Below are 26,278 nucleotides of genomic sequence, written 5' to 3'. Positions count from 1 at the left end.
TTTATTCTATTAATTACAAGTAATAAATAGAATTAACGTAGTATAGATTTCTCGAGGTGTATGCACGTATAAGCCAGTATAGGATAAAAGTAGGCTGTAGACTCCGTGGGTGTTGCGACTCCGTAGAGCAAATAGCCGTTGGCTTTCGGCGAGCAAAATGTGCCTGTTCTTTCTTTATTCACAGAACGACATTACCACATTTTGCTTGAATATTCAAATCCATTATTCTCGCTCAGTCGAGAGAGACAGAGTTGAATAGTCAGTCTAATAAAATATAATTTGTTGCGATCTCAAGAGTACTTTTAATTAGCTCCATATTTCCTATACTGGTCTCACTGTATTCTTCCACGTGAAGGGCATGCCACAGTCCTAGCAGATTTCACATTTTAAATAATTTGTCACTTTAATTGATGCAAACGACAGTCCTAATAAATCAGCGAGACAAGAACTGAGTGATCTGATCATGGAGAGCCTGCCACAACCATAACATTTGATCATTTATTTTAACAGCCGCCAACCTGACGTATTTACGGTTAAATGGTTTATCACTCAAATATATCTTGTCCGTTCGAAGAAATAATTAGTATAGTTGACGGGTTATTGTAAAAACGTATATTAAATAGCCTCATCATATCGGTTCCATAAACTGTACGTCACATTCTCACTATCGAGCATTACGAGTTAATACAATATATGAATATAGGCTACCAGCAAAAGCTGAAAATACTTGGCCACGAAACTAGTTTTTCGAACTGTCGCACTCTGCCTGGATATACCGTTTCTCCGTTTGGCTTTGCGCAACTTGGAGCGCCCCTGGGAAAACGGGGTAGAGCCCAGTGGTTCGCGTGTGCAGTACATTACAATCGCTCATACTGGGATGAGAGAAAGAAGAGCGGACGGAAACACCCACTCTATACTGTGGTTACTGGCTACTAGCCTATCTGTCGGCAATAGTCTTGGTTTAGTCCGGTTAAATTCAGTCACAGGAGCTTTGCGTCGGAGAGGTCGTACTTAAGAGAACAGACAGATCAGAAGTAGACTACATATTGCCTTTAAAATATCACCTGCACTCAAGCGAAACTCAGAGATACGCAACTTTATCACATTGCTGTGAAACTTGATCTACACGGTTCCAAATGTCAGCACGTGACGCAACCTGCGTTTGAGAACACATGGAATACGATGTGAGAGGACAAACAATTTAACAATGTAAATATTTATATTGATGGGTACTGAATAAAATGGATGGGCGTCCATTTGTTATTTTTGATTCGGAGGAACTTTGATTCTGATGGACACAAGACGATACTGCAGGTAAGACTTACCTGAACAATACCATTATTCTAGGGTTAATAGCCTAATGAACTGTAGACCGATGGGTGACTTGGAAATGAAGCAGTCTATTCGCATTCATTACGAATTACACACACAAATGTTTGCATTTCATTAATTATACAATGCACGCATTTCGTGAAATCAGTGCCTTCTAGTGCGTGTTGGGGACATTGTCAGGTAAGCTACCACATCACTAATAATAGCCTATAGCTCATCTACATTTTGTTTATATACGCAAAGATGCACAATTGAGTAACTGCTGATAAGAATGTTTGCATCCTAATATGATATTGTCAGTCATATAATCAGTTCAATTGTTAGAAAGTCGTCTGGTAGATCGAGAAAGGTTTTATCAGTTTCTTGAAAGTCAGATGCCTAACTGCAGAAGGAGAACCATGTACGTTTAAGATGACTACAACTACTCTAAAATGAAGAACGGGTGGAGACTATATGGAAAACATAATGGCGTATCCGTAGTCCATAATAACAATTTACAATTAAATCTGCAAAAAGGGTAACATTTTCAATACTTAAAAACTGCTTATAATTCCACTTAGAAGGCGCGGTTAATGTTCTCTCTTTCTCTTCGAAAGTAATTATATAGCCTACCTGTTTAAGTAATAGGCCTAGGTAATTTGTCTGAGTGGCTCACTGTTGACGCATCTGTCCTGAATGTCTTGGTCGTCAAAGTAACGTTAACATATCCCGATAAACTTTCATTTACCGCTCTACCTTGGTGTAAAATAGAGCTATGGCCAGCTTGACATACCCGTTTCAAAACAAAGCTTGAGCTGGTCAAACCGTGTTGAGCATAGAGCTGGTCTAACTTCGTAAACCAGCTACCAGCTGTTTTAAAACCGAGCTTGAGCTGTTTTTTTTCCTCAGCACGGTATTTATTTAGAAAGAAAGTTAATTTAGTAAAATCGTTGATATTACAGTTTCAGATAAGAGTAGGGGCGCCCCATCTTATCCGAAAAGGGTAGATGTGGCTACAGGTTTTTATTTTAGCCCAACACTACCAAACCTTATTCAACGAATCAACTGATTAACAATGGTCTTCAATCAAGAACAGACAAAAACCTGCACTCACATTGGCCCTCTTCGGATAACAGCAGTTGGCTTAGAGCAGAGGTTCTCAAACTCGGTCCCTCAGACCGCTGTGAATGCCGGGTTTTGTTACACCTGATCTATTGCTCAATTGAGGTTGTTGAACAAATGTGTTTTAAATTGTTTCATAATTTGTTCCTCAAACATATTAAGACAATGCATTTTTGGCTCGTGACTATTTGCTATTGGATTCTTTATCGACCAAATAGTTTTTGTGGCCAGTTGTCCACTTTTTTGCCTATTGATTCACCTCATTTCATTTGATAATGATTTTTTTTTTTTTAAGTTTTCAAGTAATTGTTTGTAATAGAGCACAATAAGCACAGTGTTAAACTTTTATTATTCCTGACATGCATAGTTATTTTTGACACGTGGCTTTAAGAGGGTAAATAATCCCTCAAAACATGAAAAGCATCTATTTAAGAAAAGGAACAGCTTGATAACATGTTGGGATTGTTACTGGGACTGGAACAAAATTAGCATATACAGGGATCCCCAGGACCGAGTTTGAGAACCGAGCGCCGGGTGGTTCCCAGACCTTTCCTTAGATAGCCTACTCCCCTGCCCCCCTCCTCACTGCACAATGATGTTGGTCATGCTATTGTTGCTGTACGTAAAATTGAGTAAAATCAAGTTTGAAATCTATTAAATGGAATAATGTACAGTATTGCCTAAGATAAATTGACATTAAAGATAGCTGTTCAGTAAGATTTTTTGGGGAAACATTAAAATGCATATCAGTTGAATAATGTATCAGTGTAGTTATTCAACTTTATAACAACCACTCATGTACATTCTCCAGATATTCTATCAGCAGTTTCTGTTTATTTCAGTTTTATTAAACCTGAATAATCAATAAGAAAGGGCTGGTTGTAGATTATTCTGTATGTTCCCATGCCAAAATTGGCGTAGGTCACAATTTAGTGTGTTTGTCTGGCAGTGTTAAATAAATGCATGTCTGTCTTTAAGGCATAATTAGGCTACTTTTAGGAAGGAATTAACTTCACTATGAAACAAGTACTTTAATTATGTTTACCCAAACCAAGATGTCAATTGACACAGCAATAGGGGAAGAAAACCTGTCTGCCTTATACTCAAATCAGACAGCTATATTTCTGTAAATTGCAAACTAATCATGCTAAACACAATCAACATTTCTACATTTCTTAGGATGTAGGATGAGGATGGGCGATTATGAAACATTAATTTACCTTCTTTGTGAATTATTTCATTTTTGAAAATTTATCTTATTTAGAAAATGTAAGCTTATTTAGAATTTCATATGTCCTAATAATGTGTAAACTTTCAGGGTATTATTCATTTATACAGCTGGGTTCTTAAATCCATAATGAAGGTCATATTGATCAAATGGCTCAATTAGGCACCTTCAAAATCATGTATTTAACCACTACACAACATTGCTACCCTCAACCTATGCTTTATTGTTATTGTGTCCTCATATATTCTCTACAGCTTGCATTGTACCTTTACACAGAATGAAAGAAACCCTATAATGTAGTTCTGGGATCAGCAACTCTTGGTCCTCCAGGGCAGAGAACTGCTGGGATTCCACCTCCTCAAGTGTGGAGACAGTCTGGCCAAATCAGTAGCCTAATTACCCAGGAGAAAAGAAAACCAGGGCTGGATTTGAATTTGAGCACCAGAGTTGATGATCCCAGCTATTGGTTATAGGGAGCAAGCCGAATTGGCCCCAGCCATGCTGTTCTTTCTTTCTGTCAGCTTCTGAGGCTCTCGTCCGAGAAACAGAAAAAAGGCCTTGGAGTTCTCTCCCTCCTCATTAGTGTCTGAGTGAATTAGCTTTCCCTCCCTGCTATTTTCCAATCACCACTCTATTCTATGCATATCTCTTCTGTTTCACTGTGGTTTCATAGTAGAGAAAAGAAGACATTTCTATAATTTACACTGTGAGTTCTGTCAGATTTGCTTCCTTTACTGAACTAAAAAAGTCTTGGCTGAGGTTATTTTAGCCTACGGCTGATAAAGTTAAGGATAGTCCCTGTCTTCCTTTGTTGAGAAAGATACTTCAGTGTATGAGTCACTTTTTCCACTATTGGCATGAGTTTATTTACGTATTATTCTACCTTTTAAATTCCAGAAATGTACTGTTCTAAAATAATTTTTCTTTATATTAAGCCCAAATAATGTTTTTATGCATTTATACAGTGCAGTTTGTTAGTATTTGGATAGTAGCACAATTTCTGTTATTTTCGCTCTGTATGTCAGCATGTTGGATTTTAAATGTAGGCATATATGGTTAAAGTGCAGACTGCCACCTTTAATTTGAAGGTATAAACATGGCCATATCGGGGGATCCGTGTAGGAATTGCATCCCTTTTTAAACATAGTTCCTCCATTTAAGGGACCAAAAGTAATTGGACTGTTGGCATCTCATCTGTTTCTGATTAGTCAGGTGAATTTATTTGCTTCCTTAGTGCAAATAAGCTTTCATTATCTAATCTTGATTCTAGGCTTTTGATTGCCTATGTTATTGATGTTTGTCACCATTAGGACCAGAGTTGTGCCAATGAGTCAAGTCAAGGAAATGAAATAAGAAAAAAACAGAGACATAAGCCAAACAGTTTACGGAAAAAAACTCTGAAATGTCATTAAGAAGAAAGAGAACCCTGGTGTATGGCTGGGATCATTGCCTTGCTGTGGGATGAAGCACCGTCCAATGAGTTTGGAGGCATTTGAATGAACTTGAGCTGATAAGATGCTTCCATACACTTCTTCTGCTGCTATCAGCAGTTACCTCAGCACCTTTGGTAGCCATGCATGCACAAACTATAACACCCCCACCATGTTTCACAGATGAGGGGGATGCTTTGGTTCTTGAGCAGTTTCTTTAAGCCTTCACACTTTGGCCTTCCCATCACTCTGATACAAGTCAATCTCTCATGCTCTTTTATGTTCAACTTGTGGCATAGCCTAGATCTGTTTTCTGCTGAGAATAGTCACTGACACATCCACACGTGCCTCCTGAAGAATGTTCCTGATCAGTTAGACTGGTGTTTTTTTTTTTTTTTCTTCATTTATGGTGAGAATTCTTCGGTCATTTAGAGGTCTACCTTGGTCTATGGCCCCTTTACAATTACTGAGGTCACCAGTACTCTTTCTTCTTAAAGTTCCAAACAGATTATTTTGTTAAGGCCCATGTCTGTGTTGATTTATCTCTCAGCCGCATAATGGCTTCCCCAACTATCATTGGCACAACTCTGGTCCTCATTTTGACAAACGGCCATAACCTACCACAAAGGCAACGAAAAGTGTAGAATCAAGACTAGATTTTGCTTTGATAAAGCTTTCTTATGTATGCAATAAGGAAGTGATTATGTTCATGTAACGGATATGCACCTATGCTTTGGAAGGTATCTTCATACACTCTGTGACCACTTTATTAGGTAGACCTGTGAACCAGCTTGTTAAAGCAAATGTGGCAGCAACTCAATGCATAAAAGCATGAAGGAATGCTTTTGTTGTTTAGTTGTTCAGGCCAAACATCGAAATAAATGTGATCTAAGTGACTTTGACTGTGGAATGATTGTTGATGCCAGACAGTGTGGTTCGAATATCTCTGATCTCTACTGATTTTCATGCACAACAGATTTTGGTGAAGTTTACAGATAATGGTGTAAAATACAAAAAAGAAATGGACAGGCAGACTGATATTTCAACATCATTGACATCTTCCTCAGAGTCAAAAGAGTTGCAGACTTTGTGAATTCAGTGTCCCTGCTCATTAAACAGTGTGTATTGCTCAGAGCTCTGTGTGCACCAGCATCTCATAGTTTCAGGCTAGTTGCTGTGAAATTGACCAGGTAAAGAGTCTTTCACTGTAGACCATAACCACGTGTTACAACAGTGGTATGCAGATGAGCATCTCTGAACACACAACACGTCGAACCTTGAAGCAGATGGGCTCCAACAGCAATAGCTTAAATACCCAATAAAGTCACTGAGTATATATCCACTATAGTAAAGATAATTCTCTACTTAATAAGATTCTTAGGACTGTTTGGAACTTAGCTCAGGTTTAAGTATGTTCATAAAAGCATATTGCCTTTAAAAGCAATGTTGGATTTCTCAAAAAAGTATCATTACTCATAACCCCTGCTACCTTTGGGCACTGAATTAACAATCATTTCTCACTGCTGGTTCAAAAATTTAAGAAAACATTTGCACTTGCATCTACATTACCAATGTTTGAAGGTGCATTTTGCATCTGCAAATCATTCTCCAACAATGTGATTTTTGATTGATTGAAAGTGAAATGTGGTTTTGCCTGAGCATTAAATCACAGATATAATGACATTTCAATATCCAGAGAGGCTAAATAATTCATAGCTGCCAGCCTTAACATAGTGTTTTTCTTCTTGCTTGATTTTGACTGAGCTGAATTCACATTCGCTTGAAGACTGTCTGCTTCTGAGCAACAGAGGCAATCTCTTTCATTTAGAAATTCCACTCTCTCTTTCATTTAGAAAACTCTCATCTAATGAGGAAAACTGTGGATGATTGTGAAAGGGCTGCCTGGCTACTCAGCAGTTTACTGTTTAATGTAGATAAATTTTTGCATTTTGAAACGTCAGGATGATTCTGGTTCTTTAAAATTTGGGCAACCACATTTTCTTGTAAAGGAACATTAGTGAATGGACAGAATGTTTCAAAATAATGTCATAGTTTTTCTTCTATTGTCTCTCCAATTTGAAATGCCCTGTCCTGCATATACATACCTACATGTAAAACCATTGGGACAATGACATCAATTTGGCTGTTTTGGCTCTGTACATCTGCACATTGCTTTTGAAATAAGAAATGAGTGAGGCTGAAGTGTAGACTGGGGAAATGGGCTTAAATGAGCTTAATTTCTCAGTTTCTTGGCCAGCTGTATGTCTTTGTATCATTAGTTCACGCACAAGAAAGCTAAACAAAGGTCTAGAGTTGATTCTTGGTTTGCAGTTATTGCTGTCGTCTCTCAACTTGAGGACAATATCATCATGGTGTGGAAAAATCAGAATAAATCAATCTATAGACACAGCCACAGCAATATTGGATCTGCAAAATCAACTGTTTGATACATACAGTAGTTAAGAAGCAAGAATACACTGGTGAGCTCAGCAATAGCAAACAACCTGGTAGACAACAGAAGGCCACTATAGTGGATGACTGGAGAATACCTTTAATTGTAAAGGAAAACTGCACTTTAACTTTCCTACAGACCAAGAACACTCTTCAGGATGTGTCAAGGACTACCATAAAGAAAAAACTACGCCACAATAGCATCAGGTTTCTGTGCAAGATGCCAGTCACTGGTAAGCCCCAAGAAAAGAACCGATTCAGAAAGCAATCTCTCAATCCAATACACCCCCTTCATCTGTGAAACATGTTAGAGAGACAGGACACGTATGGCTGCCACTGGAACTGGCTCACTTGCAGGGCAGAATTCTGTGTGTACAGAAACATCTTATCTGCTCAGATCCAACCAATGCCTCATTTACGGCACTTCACCTTGTAGCAGGACCATGACCCCAAGCATACTATTAAAGCAACCAAGGAGTATTTCAGGGCCAAAATAATTGAATGATTGGCTTGACTGGCCAAGTCAATCACCTGTTCAGAATCCAATTGAACATGTGTTTCACTTGCTGGAGACAATAACTGAAGGCGAAACACCAGGTAAGTACTTTTTAATAAGCTGTGACCTCGCAATCCTGTTTTCGTAGATTACTAGTGGTTTGCATCTTGCAGTGTAGCCTCTGTATTTCTGTTTGTGAAGTCTTCTGCAGACAGTAGTCACTGATGCATCTACGCCTGCCTGCTGAAAAGTGTTTCTGATCTGTTAGACAAGTGTATGGTGAGAATTATTCAGTCATTAACTGTAGACTGTAAAAAGGGATGCAATTCCTGCATAGATCACCTGATATTGATTTACATACCCTCAAATTAAAGGTGACAATTGACATTTTAACCTCATATTCAATTCATGTTTTCATTTAAAATCCAATTTGCTGGAGAGCTAAAAGAACAGTTGTACCACTTACCAAATACATATGGACCTCACTGTACGATACATAAGTGAGTGAGAGAGAAAAACAACAATACATTGTCGAAACAATAAACTAAAACAACAAACTAAAACAATAAAGACAAAAGGAAGTAAAACCCAGCAACAGCTTTCCACTCGCCCCTGGTCTCATCTGGCCAAATTTTCAGTCGCCAGCTGTGCTGCTTTTCAGCAGTGTTTTCCTGCTCTTTATCTTCTGTGCTGCAACAAACAAACAGACTCGCTCTCTCAGCATGTGTTCCTGTTCTCTGCCTGTACTATGGAGAGGAACACACTTTTAAGCACCTGGGCTTATTAGTTAACACAAACCAGGTGTGTGTGTGTTGTCTCCACTGGTAGGCCAAGACAAATCTGCTTTCCACCAGACTGAATGCCACAGGTGTGTGTGTTTGTCTGTTTCTCCTGAAAGACAACTCTCACGCCACACTGTTCAATACCTAACCACTCTGACTACACACTGCTCTCACTGCACACGTTCCCTTTCCTATTTAATCTTATGTAACCAGTCTCCCTGAGTGCACCCTCGTGTATTTCACATAATCTTGCTTTTTCACGCATTCGCTATTAGCATATATTCACTTTCATTTTGACAGACGTAACTTATCCTGTTATAGTCATGCATTTCCTTTTTGTACATTTGTCATCTTTCTGGAAAAAAAAAACATTTTGGGCAAGTGGGCATTGAAGTCATTTTGAATATATTTAATAAAGGATAACTTTCTGAAAGAAGAGGTGTCACTGTGGAGCCAGTTGCTTTCATAATAACATGCAATTAGCAAATGGGTCAGTACAAGACATTAGGTAGAAGCTATTGTGTTTCATATCATTTTCCAAATGAATGTAGTGTATTATTCAATAATTTCCAGGCTCGGTTTTCCCTTCTGTGTTTCTGCATTTTATCTAATCTGCATTTTGTCTGCATCAGTCAGCCCTTAATGGCCAGTGTCTGAAAAACAAACCTCTCAGACGATGAAGTACGTCAGAACTCCTGTCATGTTGAACTCTATGCCCTTGCAGCATATCTTATATTAGTTTTTTAGCGCAACAGTTTTTTAGCGCAACAGTGTTTCTCTAAACTTGGTGCATATTCAGAATAACCACATGTTCACCCTTGTTCACTTTGTGTACTGTCCCATCAGGATTTGAGAATGCGCTATTTTTGAGCAAAGCCTGAAAGGAAAATTAATAAAATTAATGAAATTGACAGTTTATATTAAACCAGATGCAGAAGAGCATCTCTGAACATGTCAAACCTCTTAAGTGGATAGGCTACAGCTGCAGAAGACTAAATAAGTCTAATAAATACCTAATAAAGTGCTCACTGAGTGTATGTACAAGAAATCGGTTAGCCTGCTATCAACAGCCACTGCTGACTTTATAGGGAAGCTTTTCCTGGCATAGTGCTAGGGGCTTGACGTTTACCCAAACGGCTACAAAGCTCATGTATCAGAGTTTACCATGAAACATGAGCACTTTGGGAAAATAACCACACAGCTCATGAGTGACATGGAAGAACATCTGCAACTTCCTCAAACCCAGCTCTTACACAGCACTGGTTTATCTTTAGTAGTATGATCTCATGAACTTCAAGAACATTTGGTTTATGTTCAGTGGCAGCCAAACTGAAAAATGATGCTCTTTTATTATGTAATGTTTCTGTTGTGTGTACTTGATTGATCTGTAGGATATCAAATTACTGAACCTTGCTAAACAATGCTTTATACAAAAACATCTCATTTAGAGATTTATCCATGCGTTAAAGAGCTCAGTGAATTCCTCTGCACTGGGGTTCAGACCACTGTATGACACTAATTTGCTGCACCTTGAGATTTTGCAACAATTAATCTGAAGAAACCTTTGGAGACACTGTTTGGAAGCTTACTCTAAAAATGCAAATATGCAACTAAGCACAGCCAAGATCAGGCAGGCATATAAAAAGAATTGCACATTATCCTAAGCGTATAGATAATAATTCATTTTTTATGCACTTACCCTTTGTATGATGAAAAATGTGTTTAGTGAAGTATTTCTTTTGTAGGTTTTGGTGCTCCTGTGTGACAAATAAATAAAAATATATAAATTTTGGTTTACTGGTATTTCCCTCACAGGTCACAGGACTGTTTTTGGACAGTTGACAGTTCCACCCATCTTTTTTATCCAGTGATCCAGTATTTAGTAGCAACACAGTACTCATTACATCTAGCTAAGAATTTTTGTGGTCAGGGGGAGAGTAGTCATTAGACTTGGAAATATTAACATTGCATGTTATGTGGATTAGAATGAATGACAGTGACTAGCACTTCACGACATAGGCAGCTAAAAGCATTTTTCATCCAATGGTATGCCAATTTGTAATTGAAAATCCCGCTATACTGTATATACATTTCATGGTAAATGTGAATGCAATTAATCTTTTTTTCGCTCACAGGTGACAGGTCTGCTATTGGACGGGTGACTCTTCCACCCCCCCTTCACTCCACCACCACCCTGCCAGCCACGTAGACCCCCCCCCCCCAGCGTCTCAGCCTGCACCCATGTATCAGGAAGTGGCCTTCCTCGCGGGAAGCACCGAACACCAGTTCACCACCTTCCACTTCAAGCACCCCAAGAACCTGCACGAGATCACCACCAACAAGGGCGTCTTCTACAAGAGGGCCAAGCTCCTGGACCGGGATGAGGACTTATACCGGGTCCCGTCCCACGCAGACGCCTGCCGTGCTGGCGGCTCGGCCATCATCAACGTGGGGGGCATCAAGTACCGCATACCCTGGAGCACCCTGGACGAGTTCCCCCTCAGCCGGCTGGGCAGGCTGAAGACCTGCCACAACCACGAGGAGATCATGGACGTGTGCGACGACTACGACGTCAGCCGGAACGAGTTCTTCTTCGACCGCAGCCCCGGTGCCTTCCGCACCATCGTCAGCTTCCTGGCGGCGGGGAAGCTCCGCCTCCTGCGGGAGATGTGCGCCCTGTCCTTCCAGGAGGAGCTGCTGTACTGGGGGGTGGAGGAGAGCAGCCTGGAGTGGTGCTGCCTTCGCAAGCTGCGTCTCCGGCAGGAGGAGGTGCGAGAGGCGCAGCGGGAGGAGGCCGAGCTGTCGTCCCTGCCCAGCGACGAGCGGGAGCCCAGCGCGTGTTCTGACGAGGGCCAGGCCTCGGGCTGCATGCACCGCCTCAGGGACATGGTGGAGAACCCCCACTCGGGGCTCCCCGGGAAGATCTTCGCCTGCCTGTCCGTCATCTTTGTGGTCATCACTGCCGTTACCCTCTGCGTCAGCACCATGCCGGACCTGCGGGCTGAGGAGGAGAGCGTGAGTCATTTATGTGGCCACTGGTTAAACTACAGGGCGTGCCATGCATCTGCAAGTCCAGCTAAACCAGCGCTACTCAACTCCACGTCCACAATGTCTGCAGGCATTTACTTCAACCGTGCGCTACACCATTTGATTTCACTAATTCGCTTATTATCTGAACCAAGCAGGTAATATAACTAGTGAAATCAGGTGGTGTAGCGCACAGTAGGAGAAAATACCTGCAGTTGAGTAGTTGAGTAGTACTGATCTAAACCCTTTGCCTGGGATTTCTTTCCAAATGGTTTTAAACTTCTGACACGACTTTCAACTTCTAAAAAACAAAAATTCAAGATTTTTAATTAATCAACTTAGTTAATGAATTCACTGGTTCATTTACCTCTTCAGTGGAGCACAGATGTGAAATCCTGATGGAAACGTAAAGGCTGCAAAAGCAATTTATGTTTGTTTGTTTGTTTATTGAGAGGGCAGTGCTCGTCTATTACGAGTTATTTGAGTGGTCACAGCTCTCTGCAGGGGCCACGGCATGGTGTGAGTGAGCTGTACTGCAGATATACTCAGGTGAACTCATTATAAACTTTCATAGGCTTGCATGTCCACTAAGTGCACTCATACTAATTGAGAGCAGAGTGATGACTAGGGGTCACAAGCCCTGTGAGTGCTGCATAATTCAGATAGTCTTACACAGTTCTAATGTTAGCCTATCCCATCTCAGTCACTTGGCAAGTACAGCGGATTTCAGCTTCTGTAATATGCACTAAAAAGCTCAAATGTGCATTATTGTACGAGAAGAGATCCAGCCCTTTTGGGGAATCATTTTATAATGAAAGTATTAATGCTGGTTTGCAACTGTGTAAACAATGGCCAAACCTAAAGTAAAGGAAGGGGCTTACATATTTAGACCACGGCTTGGAGAAATGCTCAATTCTGATCAGTTGACAGCCATGCATTATGGTATAGGCACAGTAAAGTATATTGGCACGGTAATCCAGCTAGCTTGCCTCTTTACAGTTCAAAATAACTATGCGAAAACCATAGAATGAGCATTGGATTTGGAAGGAAGGAATGCCATTAACCAAGTTACCAGTTCATCTTTTTCTATGAAAACCACACTCTATAGACTATTCACATTGTCTGTAGGTGGTTGTTGTAATTGGAAAGACAAGTTTCATTCTTGGCCCACCCATAAATTGTTTGGGGCCAGGCAATATTATGGACCCACAAGGTCGGTGGTTTGATCCCCAGTGAAGCCACAATCCCCACAGCTGTTGGGCCCTTGAGCCTGTTGAGCTGTTGAGCTGTTGGGCCCTTGTCTCCTGCCTTGTCTAATCAACTGTAAGTCACTTTGGATAAAAGCTTCAGCCATATAACATGTAATGTTATGCCATATACACACACCGAGCACTTTATTAGTAACCTTTTTACTTTATTACACCTACATATTCATACGATTATCTAATCAGCCACTTGTGTGGCAGCAGTGCAATGCATACAGTCATGTAGATACAGGTCAGGAGCTTCAGTTAATGTTCACATCAACCATCAGAATGGGGAAAAAATGTGATCTAAGTGACTTTGACTGTGGAATGATTGTTTGTGCCTGACAGGGTGGTTTGAGTATCTCTGAAACGGCTGATCTCCTGGGATTTTCACACACACTATAGTCTCTAGAGTTTGCAAAGAAGGGTGCAAAAAACAAAAGAAAAATCCAGTGAGCAGCAGTTCTGCAGATAGAAACTCAATTAACATCAGAGGAAAATGGCCAGACTGGTCGAAGCTGACAGGAAGGTGACAGTAACACAAATAACCACACATTACAACAGTGGTATGCAGAACAGCATCTCTGAACGCACAATGCATCATAACTATAAGTGGATAGGCTACAGCAGTAGAAGTCTAAACTATAAGTCTAATAAATACCTAATAAAGTGCTCAGTGAGTGTATTTTGTATGTGCAGGGCATATTGTGGATTATATCTGACAGTATCTTTACTGAACATATGATCATGTGCTCATTATATGCTGAATTATTATGAGAATCAAAGTGTCGGAACAAAAAAAGAAACTGTATGTTCTGTCTCATTGTACAGTAAGTTAAGTTGACATGGTTGAATGATGTTAAGGATGATTAGAGAATGATCTCCAGGCTTTCTGAATGATCAAAGAGAGACACATACAATGCAGAGAAATACAATGCAATTTATCATCAAAAGGGAGATGAATGAAATACAGTGGGCTTTGGAAGGCTCAGACTACAGCATTTAATCTCCAGTTAAATCAGTGTAGGGGTGGAATCTGCATAAGTGGGGGTGCTACTTAGAGCCTAATAGGGCAGGCTGACAAGAGAATGTGGGAGGTTGCTACCTAACAAAACAGCATGCCTTGTCACAACCTGTATTTGACGCTGAACAGGAGGTCAAGGGCTGTTTTAGGATGTTTATTTTGCAGCCATTTTGGTGGGTATTTGGTTATGGAACATGGCCAACGTTTTGATTGACAGGTCCCTGAGGCACAGTAGAACAAACTTACCCATAGAATCAGGATTGGATTTGGAGGGAAGAAATGCCATTAACTGAGTGACCAGTTTATCTTTTTTTTTTTTTTATGAAAACCACATTCTATTCACATTGTCTGTAGGCTGTTGTTGTAATTGAAATAAGTCATTTTAATTGGAAAAACAAGAAGAATTCTTGGCCCATCCACAAATTGTTTGGGGCCTGGCAATATTAGAATCATGATTTGGTTACTTAATGTAAGGCCATTAAAGATGGACAAATGTAGGAAGGGATGGGTCTCATTGCTTAAATAGTTTAAAATAATGTAAAACTTAAATTAAATTAAAATGTCTTGTGGAAATCAGTTTATATGCAGTTGTTACACACCACAAAAATGTAATATTCCTGATCAAGTTGAAATTGTAAATAATTTGGCCCGTCATTCTACATGGTAATTGGGGAGGGGGGTCTGCAAGTTCAGAGCTTGTGCACTCTCTGTATGATATAAAAGAGCTGTGTAAGGCTTGTACTATTCAGTGTACACACTGTATCTTGTGTTCTTCCCAGGCGCCACCATATAGTGACATAATTGGAAAAGGCTTTGAGTCAGCAGGGTTTCCTCTGCAGGATCCATTCCTCCTGTGTCGGCTATGCAAGACTAGACCTCATAAAGGTCACACAAAATTTGCAACACAATTTCAAAAGTTCAGTATATTCACACTAATGGAATCATATATTGCCTCCCTATATCACCTCAATGAGAAAATATCAAAAACCTCTGTGGAGGAAAGAAATCTAAATGTAAAAATAGAACTAGGATACAGTAATATTCCTTATAGGAATTCGTAAGAGTCCCCTGTCCCTTGTTCCTTCATACATAAATAAATCACCACTGTACATTGCAGTGAATGGAGATTTTTTTTGTCAATTCATACAGAAAGCAATTTCCATTTTCTTACATTGAGAAACTGATTTTTTGAGTTATATGAGAATGCATTCTTTTATTTGGGAAGAACAGGTGTTCTCAAAGCTGAATATCACGCCATTACATCTTTTCTATTCTTCCTGCTAGCAGTCTAATGGAATCCGAATCACATATTGCTGTTATACAGAGCCCCAATTACCTGCACTTATCAGGGTGCAGTTCTGTTTGGAATCCGGCTTTTCCATCATGTTTTTAGCAGCGGAAGAAAGAAGAAAATACTCCAGTGTTCTCTGAAATACTGAGATATGAAAATCTGGTCTGGCTGGCAAACTTTCTTTAGTCAGCGAGATAAATGGTTTTCTTGGCATAATCTCTGAGAAAGATTGCATTCCATGTGTTTGCTACACAGAATTGTTTGGCATTCTCTTTTTTGTTGACGGATTTGTGTTTTCATGAAGCTGCAAAGAGGGACTCTGAGAGGGACCATTGCATGCGACAGAGGTTTTAAGCGTCCACTTGGGTGGCTTACATTACTGTCCTTTTTATTGGATATGGGATCTTTAATGCTGATCCTATCTTTTTTGCCAATGTTTGCAGCGGACACTAATAGAGAAAAACCAGAGAAACTAGAAAATTATCTGCTGCTTCAGAAGATGACACAGTGTTTGTGCCTGGACTTTTTGTTGATAAGCGAGACCGTTACTGAGCCTGGATAAGACTGATTGTGATAAGACTGAAGTAGTCCAAGGAGATGTTGACAACTTACCGGCTCTGCCATCACTTTGTCGAGTGTGCAGCCAAATAAATGAATAAATACAACTGCTCTTGCAGAACTGTTCCCACTCTACAGAAAATACTGCGAACCTGTAGCGATTCTTGGTTTACATGAGTTGCGGAGTTGCGCATTCAAAGACATGAGAACGGAACCATTCAGCTGGCCATAATAGCATACCCACAGCACACGGCCCAAGCACACAAGGTGTCTCATGGGTTTTAAAGCAGAGTGCAAAAGTGGGCTAGTGGTGTAGGGTGGATAGAGGGTCTCAAACGTGTGCAACAATGAGGTTCTGTCGGTCTGCATTCAAGCACTCTGCAGGCCAGAGTACGCAGACCGGAAAGAGGCCCCTGTCAGTCTATTAGGGAGATAACAAGGAGTCTGTCGGTGAATGATTGCTCTAAAATCAATCTTGTGGAGAAAGTGGTTCTGGTGGACGGGCTCTGGGCTGGAATCAGCTGGAGTGCAGGGTGCAGTGAAAGGAGGGAAAGGTCTTCCACATGTCTCTCTGATAAAAATGAGTGTTCTGGACAGCCCCGTTTTAGCACCCGCAAGGCAATGCTATTTAAAGCCTGGAAAAAGGCAAGGCTTCGACAGAGAAACAGAGTTAGAGGCTAACACTGTGAGCCAAGGGAACTGGTTCCCATATAATGTCCTCTGATGCAGGAAGTGGACCCATGTATAGGCATAGGTCCACTTCCTGTATCAGAGGACATTATATAGTAACCAGAATTGAAATGAATGGGGAAATTGGCGGTGATATCAGAGAATGTGGCAAAAGTGACAGTAATTTATAGAAAATAGACTTGCAAAAAATTTTACATTCTCAGTAACATAGTTTGATTTAATGCTGATGAACATTTGCACTTCTAATTAAAGCTTGGATCCTGGGAGTGAAATGAGACCCTTTAAGTAGCTGTATTTGGTGGCCAGCCACAGGATTTTATCTGTGATGCAGGCAGATAGCCAAACATTTTCAAATCAGGAGACACAAAGGATTGGTTGAAATAAAGGGGAAGTAGTGAAAAAAAGAGAGAGACAGAAAGAAAGGGGGGGTGGATAAGAACTGGAGGGAGGACTGTACGAGTGATAGATAACTCGTCACGGGGCATTAAAGATTTTTGCCCGTCCGCTGTTATCACACCCCCGAGGCATGCGAGCGACTTCAAACGGCGATAAAGTGTCACCGCACGTCTGTCGGGCGACGGGTGTTGATGGGAACCTTGATCCCGAGGCCAGTCATCTTGCCGTCGGCATCCCGGTTCAGGGCTCCCCTGCAGAGATCACATCCCCTCAGGCAGGGAGCTTTGTACTGCGGCCTGTTGAAAGGGCAGATCTTGGCGTGTACCACCTGGTGCCTCATGCAAGGCCTGGCAACGATCTTGAAAAGCGCATATTAAACATGCCCACGTGAGGCATCTGTCCTGTTTTCCGGCTTGTTCCAAACGCTCAGAGGGATTCCGTGGCAGGATTATACGCTTCTCACTCAGGTCATTTTCATCAAAATCTGACAGAAGACCTGTCTCGGTTCTGAAGAGGCAATCAGTTGTTCTGCCTATTGCACATTGTGTAGTGGGGTAACTCAATGAGGCGTGCTGTGATAAAAATGGTACATTTCTGAAATATCTCTTCAAATGAACCCAAAATCCTCACTTTCACTGGGCTCACCAGTTCATCGAGGGGGAAAAAAAACTAAACGCTATATGGACTGCACACTGTGCCTATTACATATTGTATTCCTACTGGCTGAGACAGACATTTTTATAGATATATAAAAAAACTCATGTTTTTAACATTCTGTCCACTGTGCTGCTGGGTATTTGCAGAAGCCATTTAGGTTTGGTACTTTCGTAGCTCAAGGCTACAAAAGTAACAGTGAAATGACATTACCTCACCCGGGAATGAACCTTCAGCTTACAAACAATTTTTTTTAACCACTGTTGATATCACACTGTTTTATACGTTGGAGAGACTGCATGAATGAATTATACATGCAACGCGTACATACAGGGAGCTCAGGAACACAAGGCCGGTAGCATTGTATAGCGGTTATGAACCTATCCATATTACACACAGGTCACAGGGTCAGTTCCCAGGTGGAGTCGTTACGCCCTTGAGCGAAAATACTTTTCACGATTTTCATAATAAATATAGCCCACGTTTAAGTCACTCTGGTTAAAAATGTCTGCTGTATGCCTATAGTGAGGCGGCACGGATGGTGCAGTGGGTAGCACTGCCGCCTCACAGCAAGGAGGTCCTGGGTTCGAATCCCCGTCGGCCGGGGCCTCTCTGTGCGGAGTTTGCATGTTCTCCCCGTGTCTGCGTGGGTTTCCTCCGGGTACTCCGGTTTCCTCCCACAGTCCAAAGACATGCACGTTAGGCTGATTGGAGAGTCTAAATTGCCCGTAGGTATGAGTGTGTGAGTGAATGGTGTGTGTGCCCTGCGATGGACTGGCGACCTGTCCAGGGTGTATTCCTGCCTTTCGCCCAATGTATGCTGGGATAGGCTCCAGCCCCCCTGCGACCCTGATCAGGATAAGCGGGTTCAGATAATGGATGGATGGATGGATGCCTATAGTGGGCTCCAGAATTATTGCCACCCATAATATGCACACAAAACGTGCTGTAAACTAAAAAGTTATAGTTATTGACATACAGTAAGCTTTATTTTCCAACATGCGTAAAGTAGTGTGCTTTCTTAATGATTTAATGGAATCAAGCAAAGTTTAACATGTCAAATAAAACAGGTTCCACAATTATTGCCACCCCTGATTCAATACTTACACCCTTGGTAAAGATGACAGCCATCTTTTCCTATCATTTGTGTTGTGTTTAGATTTGAAGGGATATTTGACCATTCATCCATGCAGAATTTCTCAGAATCATTGATATGCTTGGGTTTGCTCTTATAGACCCCCCCCCTCTTCAGTTCAGACCACAGCTTTTTGGTGGGATTTAAGTCTGGAGACTGCAATGGCCATTTCTGTGTGGATTTTGATGTATGTTTGGAGTCATCATTCTGCTGGACAATCTACCTATGACCAAGACTCAGCTTCCTGGCAGAAGCTACCATATTTTCTGCCAAGATTTCCTGGTACTGTGTTGAATTTATTGTGCTATTGATCTTAAATAGTGCCCCTGGACCACTGGCAGCAAAACATCTCTGACAGCAGGTATGGGTGCTTCTCCTTGTATGCACAAACTACACACCCGATGCTTGATGTGTGGCTTGTGTTCGGGACAAAATGGCAGTCTTCACAGTGGAGCATTCTGAAATCCTTGAAAGCCACTAAATAAAATTGATGCAATTGTCAATCCAAGTTGCTGTGGTAGCCATCGGCCCTAAGAACATAGTGCTCTTTACATCCTCTCTCATTAAGGGTTCCTTTATTGATCCACAAAGCACATTACACAAATGTTTCTTCTCATTTGTTCATCCTTCACTACCCTGCTGTAAAATCCCAGCTTTAAAACTGTAATAAGATGGTCTAGCTGGGTATAATCTGGTCAACCAGCTATTGCTGATAGCTTGTCTGAGCTATTTCAAAACATAGCTTGAGTTGGTTGGTCAACCAGCTAAACCATGTTGAGCTGTGAGCTGGTCTGAACTGGTTAACCAACTACCATCTGTTTCAAAACCTAGCTTGAGCTATTAAGGTGGAACACTGAGCTCAGGCATTCCCCACAATAATCTAAGTTCCCATGATACTAGAATGACAGCTGTGATGAACTGTAAAGAAGTGAAGAGCTGGTCGTCACTGTCGCCATGCTGAAGGCCAGGAGTGTCACCAGTTGCTGAAGCCACAGCTAGATAACTGGAGTGAGCGAGCGTGTGACTGTCCCTCTTGGACAGGACTGCCCTGTCCTCTTGGGGAGGGGCCGAGTCACCCTGCGGCCAGCTGATCTTCACACAGACTAAATGGTCTGGGCAGCTTGTTCCCGCGCGACCAGGGTCCGCCGTGACAAAGTGAAGGGGAGCCGTGTGCTGCGACTGGCCACCCTGCTGCCCCCAGAGAGTGTAGCTCCAGGACTCCAGGACAGATACAGAGGGGCATAGGGAGGAAGGGAGGGGAAAGAGAGAAATGGAGTGAGAGGGCAAGGACAGAGAGAAAAAGGAATAGGGTGAGGAGAGCAAGAGAGAGGGAGAGAGAGAGAGAGACAGGAAGAGTGAATAACTGCAGACAGTCATGGCCCATGCTGCTGCTGTTCACAGTAAGCTCTGTCAACCTGGATACATGTTTTTCAGGGTCACTGGGCAGCAATAAATCTGTACAAGTTAAGCTTGGTCTGCAAGGTAATTGAATGGCAACATAATAGTCAGATGAAATTTATCGCAAGAATGTGTGCAGAAGCTAATTTGAAACGGATTAACTATAACAAGCCTGTATTTTATTTCGAGGACAGAATTTAAATGAGTAGGTGCCTACTTTAAATTTACTGGCCTGCTGATTTAATTAAGTTTTGCGATGAGCTCTAATAAGCGTGAAGACCTTAAAACTGTCAATTTTGGTTGCTTTTCCAGCCATCATATGAGAGCAATTAAAAGAGTGCTGTAGCAATCCAGTTTAATCCCTGCTTAATCGGCTACTTTAAATATAACTTCAGTCTTGACGTGGGTTTTTTGTCATTGTTAATGCTGGCAGAGCAGTCACTGGAGGAACTATAAGTGTAAATTATGAGGTGTGAGTGATAATAACAAGCCATGGAATCTGTGTATCACCAAGGATTTTATGAAACATGGCCTAGTACAGTGGTTCCCAAACTCGGTCCTGGGAGCCCTCCGTGTATTGGTTTTTGTTCCAACCATAATTACAATCTCAGAATTTTAACAAGCTGTTAATTTGGCTACATTAGTTGCTTCATGTTTTCCCAAGTTCATATTAGTTATAGGTATATTTTTGCATCTGGACACAGGGAGGATTCTGAGGTTTAGCTTTGCCAAACACAATTCCAAATTCTTTTCACCGTTCACCTTTCACATTTTATTGTTAGGAAACATTGGTAAAAAAAAATAATTTGCTACTGCTGTGTACTGACACAGCAGTAGCAAATTATTTTTTTATCATTTGCTACTGCATTCTTGTATATACAGTGCAGTCCATTGTTATTTGGACAATTTCTATCCAGCACATTGGATTCTAAATGAAACAATTAATGTGAGGTTAAAGTGCAGACTGTCCCCTTTAATTTTAGGGCATTTACATCTATATCGGGTGATGCGTGTACATAGTCCCCCCATTTTATAGGACCAAAAGTAATTGGACGCTTGGCTTCTCAGCTGCTTCTATTCAGTCTATTCAAATGTATTCAATTGCAATACCATGATTCTAGGCTTTTGATTGACTTTGGAGTCTGTTATTGCCGTTTGTCAACATGAGGCCCATAGTTGCGACAATGATGCTCAAGCCACTTCACCTCACATTTATTGTTTCATTTTAAATTCAATGTGCTGGAGTACAGAGCCAAAAGAACAGAAATTGTACCACTGTCTAAATACTTATGGACTGCACTGTATATATCAGAGCTAATTTCTGCTGCCTCTGTTATCAAGTAGAGCACAGACAAGTGTGTGCTGTCCTCTGAACCAGGACAGCGGGGGCCACTAGTGTGTGGCAAGGTACTTTCGTTCCAGTTGATTGAAACCTTCCCATCCCTGGACAACTCTGGAGTCAGTTGTGTGTCACCCCACAGCGCTGCCAGCAAGTCAGTCCTGGCATAGTCCAGAGATAATACCATGCCATTGGGCCCATGCCTGCCCTAGAACAGTGCCTTAATAGGATAAGCTACCCAGCAGAGATGTGACACGTGCCTCACGTCTTGTTCAAAACCTGAGCGAGAATGCAAATGTACTACAGAGCGAAGAGCTCTCTCAAACTTAATGGCATAAATAAAAACCTGCCCCCACAAACAGAATGTGGAAAATGCAAAAAATGTTGTGTATTGTAAATCTTCCCCAAAGAAGGATGCCTGCAATTCAGATCGGTCAGTGTGAGTAATGTGCAATTCCAGCTAGGCCCAAGATGACTGCAATACAAGGCACAGTAAATAAATGAAGAGAATGCAAACAGATGTGCTGGCATTATGGAAACAGGCAGTTCAGCGCAATCCTATCATACCGGCCCGCTGCAGTAGGAGCGTGCTTGTGTGCATTATGGATCAGAGGGTGTCAGAGGGCGTTTATTTTATTCTTTCTCGTGCTGCTTGGGAGTAATTACATTGTGTGTGGGGGCTTATTAATCGCATGGATTCCTTTTTTGAAAAGACTGATTTGTGCCGAACAAATACGACTTCTATATTTACAGCAGTCTAAAGCGTGTTTTTGGGGCAGGGCGTCTGTAGAGAGATGACAGCTACAGCTCCCAGTTGGGAACTGCAGCCAGGGTGAATATAAAAATACTTACATTTGGTAGGTTTGATATGAAAAAGTGAATAAAAGTATATTACAGGTGATATTGAAAGGAGGAGAAAACTTTTAAGTATTACAAAAAAATTTTCCATCTTCTGTGGCAGAGCACTAACCAGTGTGATGAAATGGTTGCCCACTATACAAGAGCAAAGTGACTAAAGTATATTAAAATAAAATATAATCTATTTTTTAAGTCAGGTCTTGGACATATTCATCTTAGTTTAGCTTATTTGTATTACAAGCTCTGGGATACAGGGATGAAGAGTTTTTCCCAGTTTAGATTTTTTATTTTGTTTTATGACAATCTGATATTCTTAGCTCTTTAACGTGCTAACCCCTGCCGAGTCCCCCCTGAGGTGACGAGCCAGTTATGCCAACCTCGGCTTTGGCAGGACCAGGAATCGAACCCTGGTCCGTTACTTTAGCTGTGCTTTTCTTTTAATTGAGAAATACACGTACAGTGGGCAGTGGTACCATTTCTACTATTTTGGCTCTGAACTCCAGCACATTGGATTTTAAATGAATATGTGGTTTTAAGTGCAGATTGTCACCTTTAATTTGAGGATATTTATATCCATGTAGGAATTACATCCCTTTTTATACATAACCACCCCCCATTTTAGGGGACCAAAAGTAATATGACAGTTGGTTATATTGGCTGGTTCTAATTAGTCAGGAGTAGTGTAGTGCAGATTAGTCAATTGCGTCCTCAGTGCAGGTATAAGAGAGTTTTCAGTATCTAGTTTCTGATTCAGAAAATGTATAGGTTTACCTGTTGAACATTTGTGAGACTCACTATTTCATTGCAAAATAAAACATTGAGAACTATTCATTTTTGCATTTTTGCTTTCCGTTTTGTATTTATAGCACTTGGTATTAGGTACAAACTAAATGAAGTATAATTTAAGCAATTTTCTTTGTGAGTTATAAATCTGAGCACTGCAAAAATGGGCAAGGGTTGCTGGACTTGGCATCTGTGCAAGGGGGTTCATTAATTTCAAGAAACTGAAACTGAGAAGCCTTAGAGAAGATGATGTGTGTGTCTTTCTGATTCTCATTCATATAGCAGTAGCACACTAGGCACACAATTTCCCTCTAGCATCATTCTGTCCTCTATACATAGCACTTGCATGTATCATTTCTTTTTCTGTGAAATAAGAAGTGAGAGGCTCTGTAATATGGTTTGTTTTGTTTTTGACCCAACATAAATAATTTATGTAGTTGTCCAAAAATAATTATTGGTTCAATTCTCATTATCAAAGAATAAATAAAATCAAAAATTGTTTGCAAGGTGAGCCCCCCTTCCAACCACTGAAAAAGGTGAGACTGAACTACATATAGCATGTGCTCATGCATGACATTCCAAATATATTGATATTGAAAATATTGAGTTGGAATAAATTGAGATTAAAAAACAGGTTAAAAGTTGAGTGAATATGGGAAAGGGACATAAGCAAAGACAATTGTGGCCAGGGAAGTTGGGAGTTAAAATATACTCGTTAGTGAGGCAGAATGCCTAAAAAACTCTTATGAATAACAACCTGGAATCCGCGCCTGTACAAATAACAAGGAAATAATTTCTTGTACTCATACCCTCAAATATTTATGAGTCCATTTACGCTGCTGAAAATTAATTATAGAAGGGCTCACAAAAACTGTGGCATGCCAAAAAATTTAATGACGGCATTTATGAATGTTGGTTTGGCAATGCTGATCCCAAGGAAAACAAACTCAAGTCTGAAGTTTTTTCTTTTTTTTCCAACAGCAGTTTAGTTGTTGAAATTGAATAAGGAAGGGATGGGGTGTTGTTCCTTTTTCGGTCGATTATCACATCAGCCTTTTACATTTGCTCTCAGGTAAAAGTGTGACTGAGGCAGAGCCAGCATGAACAGGCTTTCATACGAATTACAAGCATTTCTGAGTCCATGCTCTTGATTCAATGAAGCAATAACCAAAAGGAGTACGTACACACAAAGCAAAAATGATTCAGAAAGGCATTACAGAATTTCATTGTAAAACTATTAAATAGCAGTTTCCAAAAAAAGTGCTACATTTCCAAAAAAAAAAACGATAGCGGAAATATCCCTTTGTTCTTCAAACAAAGCACGTTCTGCATCACTGCCATTTGACTGACTAGGGGCTCATAACTGTGTAATTAACTTCTATAAATGCATCTGCCCTGCATGAGATACAGAAAGCCAGAGAATGACCTTTGTTAGTTGTAGTTGCTCAGTGTGCAGTGGTATTTCAGTCTCTGGTGTGTTACTAATTCCAGGGGTGCCGTAAAGTGGGGGGTTTAGGATGATTCCAGGGGCCCTGAAAAACATTTGTACATACTGTACTGTAAGATCTAAAAAGGTCCCAAACCCCCTGGTGGCTCCCCTGGCTAACTCCCATGCCTTGCGTTCTTCCTTCCAGGGCAAGTGCACCCAGAGATGCCACAACATCTTCGTGCTGGAGACGGTGTGCGTGGGCTGGTTCTCCCTGGAGTTCCTGCTGCGCTTCATCCAGACGCCGAGCAAGTGTCACTTCCTGCGCACCCCGCTCAACATCATCGACATGGTGGCCATCTTGCCCTACTACATCACGCTCATAGTGGACTCGCTGTCCATGCGCGAGAAGCCGGCCGGCTCGGGCAACAGCTACCTGGAGAAGGTGGGGCTAGTTCTGCGGGTGCTGCGGGCGTTGCGGATCTTTTACGTGATGCGGCTGGCCCGGCACTCACTGGGCCTGCAGACGCTGGGGCTGACGGTACGCCGCTGCACGCGCGAGTTTGGCCTGCTCCTCCTCTTCCTCTGCGTGGCCATGGCCCTCTTCGCCCCCCTGGTCTTCTTGGCGGAGAGCGAGATGGGCGACAAGCAGGCCTTCACCAGCATCCCAGGGAGCTACTGGTGGGCCGTCATCTCCATGACCACGGTGGGCTACGGCGACATGGTGCCGCGGAGCATTCCGGGCCAGGTGGTGGCACTGAGCAGCATCCTGAGCGGGATCCTGCTCATGGCCTTCCCCGTCACGTCCATCTTCCACACCTTCTCGCGCTCCTACCTGGAGCTCAAGGAGGAGCAGTATCGGGCGTCCAGGCAGAAGCCTGACTCGCAGGACAGCACCAAGTCCCAGAATAGCGAGGACTCCCAGGAGATGGACCACTCCTACGCGCTGGAGGCCACTGCCCACAGGAAGTCGGTAGCTGTAGCGACGCAGAAAGCCCTGGAAAGAAGGAGACCCCTGAAGACCTAATGCCAAACCCTGCCTACAGCCCCACATGGGGGGGGGGGGAGGTTTTGGGTTTGCATCGAAGGTGTCGCTGCTTTGGGGGGCTGGTTCTCGGCACCTTGCGCTGTATAGCCGTTTGGCCAAGCTTTCACACAAAAAAGCGTGTAGAACTTATGTGGAAAAGGAGCTTTCCCTAAGACAGAGGAAAAATTATTTTTACAGATCTTACAGTTGAATCATTTAGGGATATATGGAAAATGCCTATCGTTTAAATGTTTATGCAGAAGTACGACTAGATAGCACAGCGAAGAGCATTGAGAAAAAACAAATATTCACTCTGCTGCTTTTTAGAAATCTATTATGAGGAAAAATTTCATTTTGGTATGTCTACAATGAACTGCAATAATGGATCAGTTCTGCAATGAACTGTATACAATTGAAATATTTACGTTTTCTGTATGGTTTGCTTCTAGATTCTAGACTCAGGTACAGCTGGTTTTAATAAATGTAATGAACATGGAAAATATGTCCTCTTGTGTATTACAGTGTACAACCTTAATATTTCTATTGTTACACATGAAATGTCTAATATTGGCTGACAATGAGACCAGAAGTCTCATCGCATGATT

At 41.5% G+C, this 26,278-nt stretch overlaps 1 protein-coding gene across 1 annotated transcript; it reads left to right on the top strand.

Moving 5' to 3' along the window:
• The first annotated feature begins 961 nt into the window (after positions 1–961).
• On the top strand, positions 962–26,267 carry kcng2 (potassium voltage-gated channel, subfamily G, member 2). The gene is made up of 3 exons (XM_061255767.1): positions 962–1,314; positions 10,956–11,835; positions 24,855–26,267. Exons 2-3 carry the CDS (start codon positions 11,062–11,064, stop codon positions 25,671–25,673), a joined length of 1,593 nt encoding a protein of 530 aa, XP_061111751.1. The 5' UTR covers positions 962–1,314; positions 10,956–11,061; the 3' UTR covers positions 25,674–26,267.
• The last annotated feature ends 11 nt before the right edge of the window (positions 26,268–26,278 follow it).

Source organism: Conger conger, chromosome 9, assembly GCF_963514075.1.
Source record: "Conger conger chromosome 9, fConCon1.1, whole genome shotgun sequence".
In the NCBI taxonomy this organism is placed as follows: Eukaryota; Metazoa; Chordata; class Actinopteri; order Anguilliformes; family Congridae; genus Conger; species Conger conger.
Note: the sequence above shows the minus strand (reverse complement) of the source record. Positions and strands in the feature narration are given on the sequence as shown.

Bases quoted from the DNA above. Each gene is read 5' to 3' on its own strand.
- kcng2 (XM_061255767.1), top strand. From the start codon at position 11,062: ATGTATCAGGAAGTGGCCTTCCTCGCGGGAAGCACCGAACACCAGTTC. The intron at 11,836-24,854 runs GTGAGTCATTTA...TCTTCCTTCCAG, and splicing joins TGCGGGCTGAGGAGGAGAGC to GGCAAGTGCACCCAGAGATG.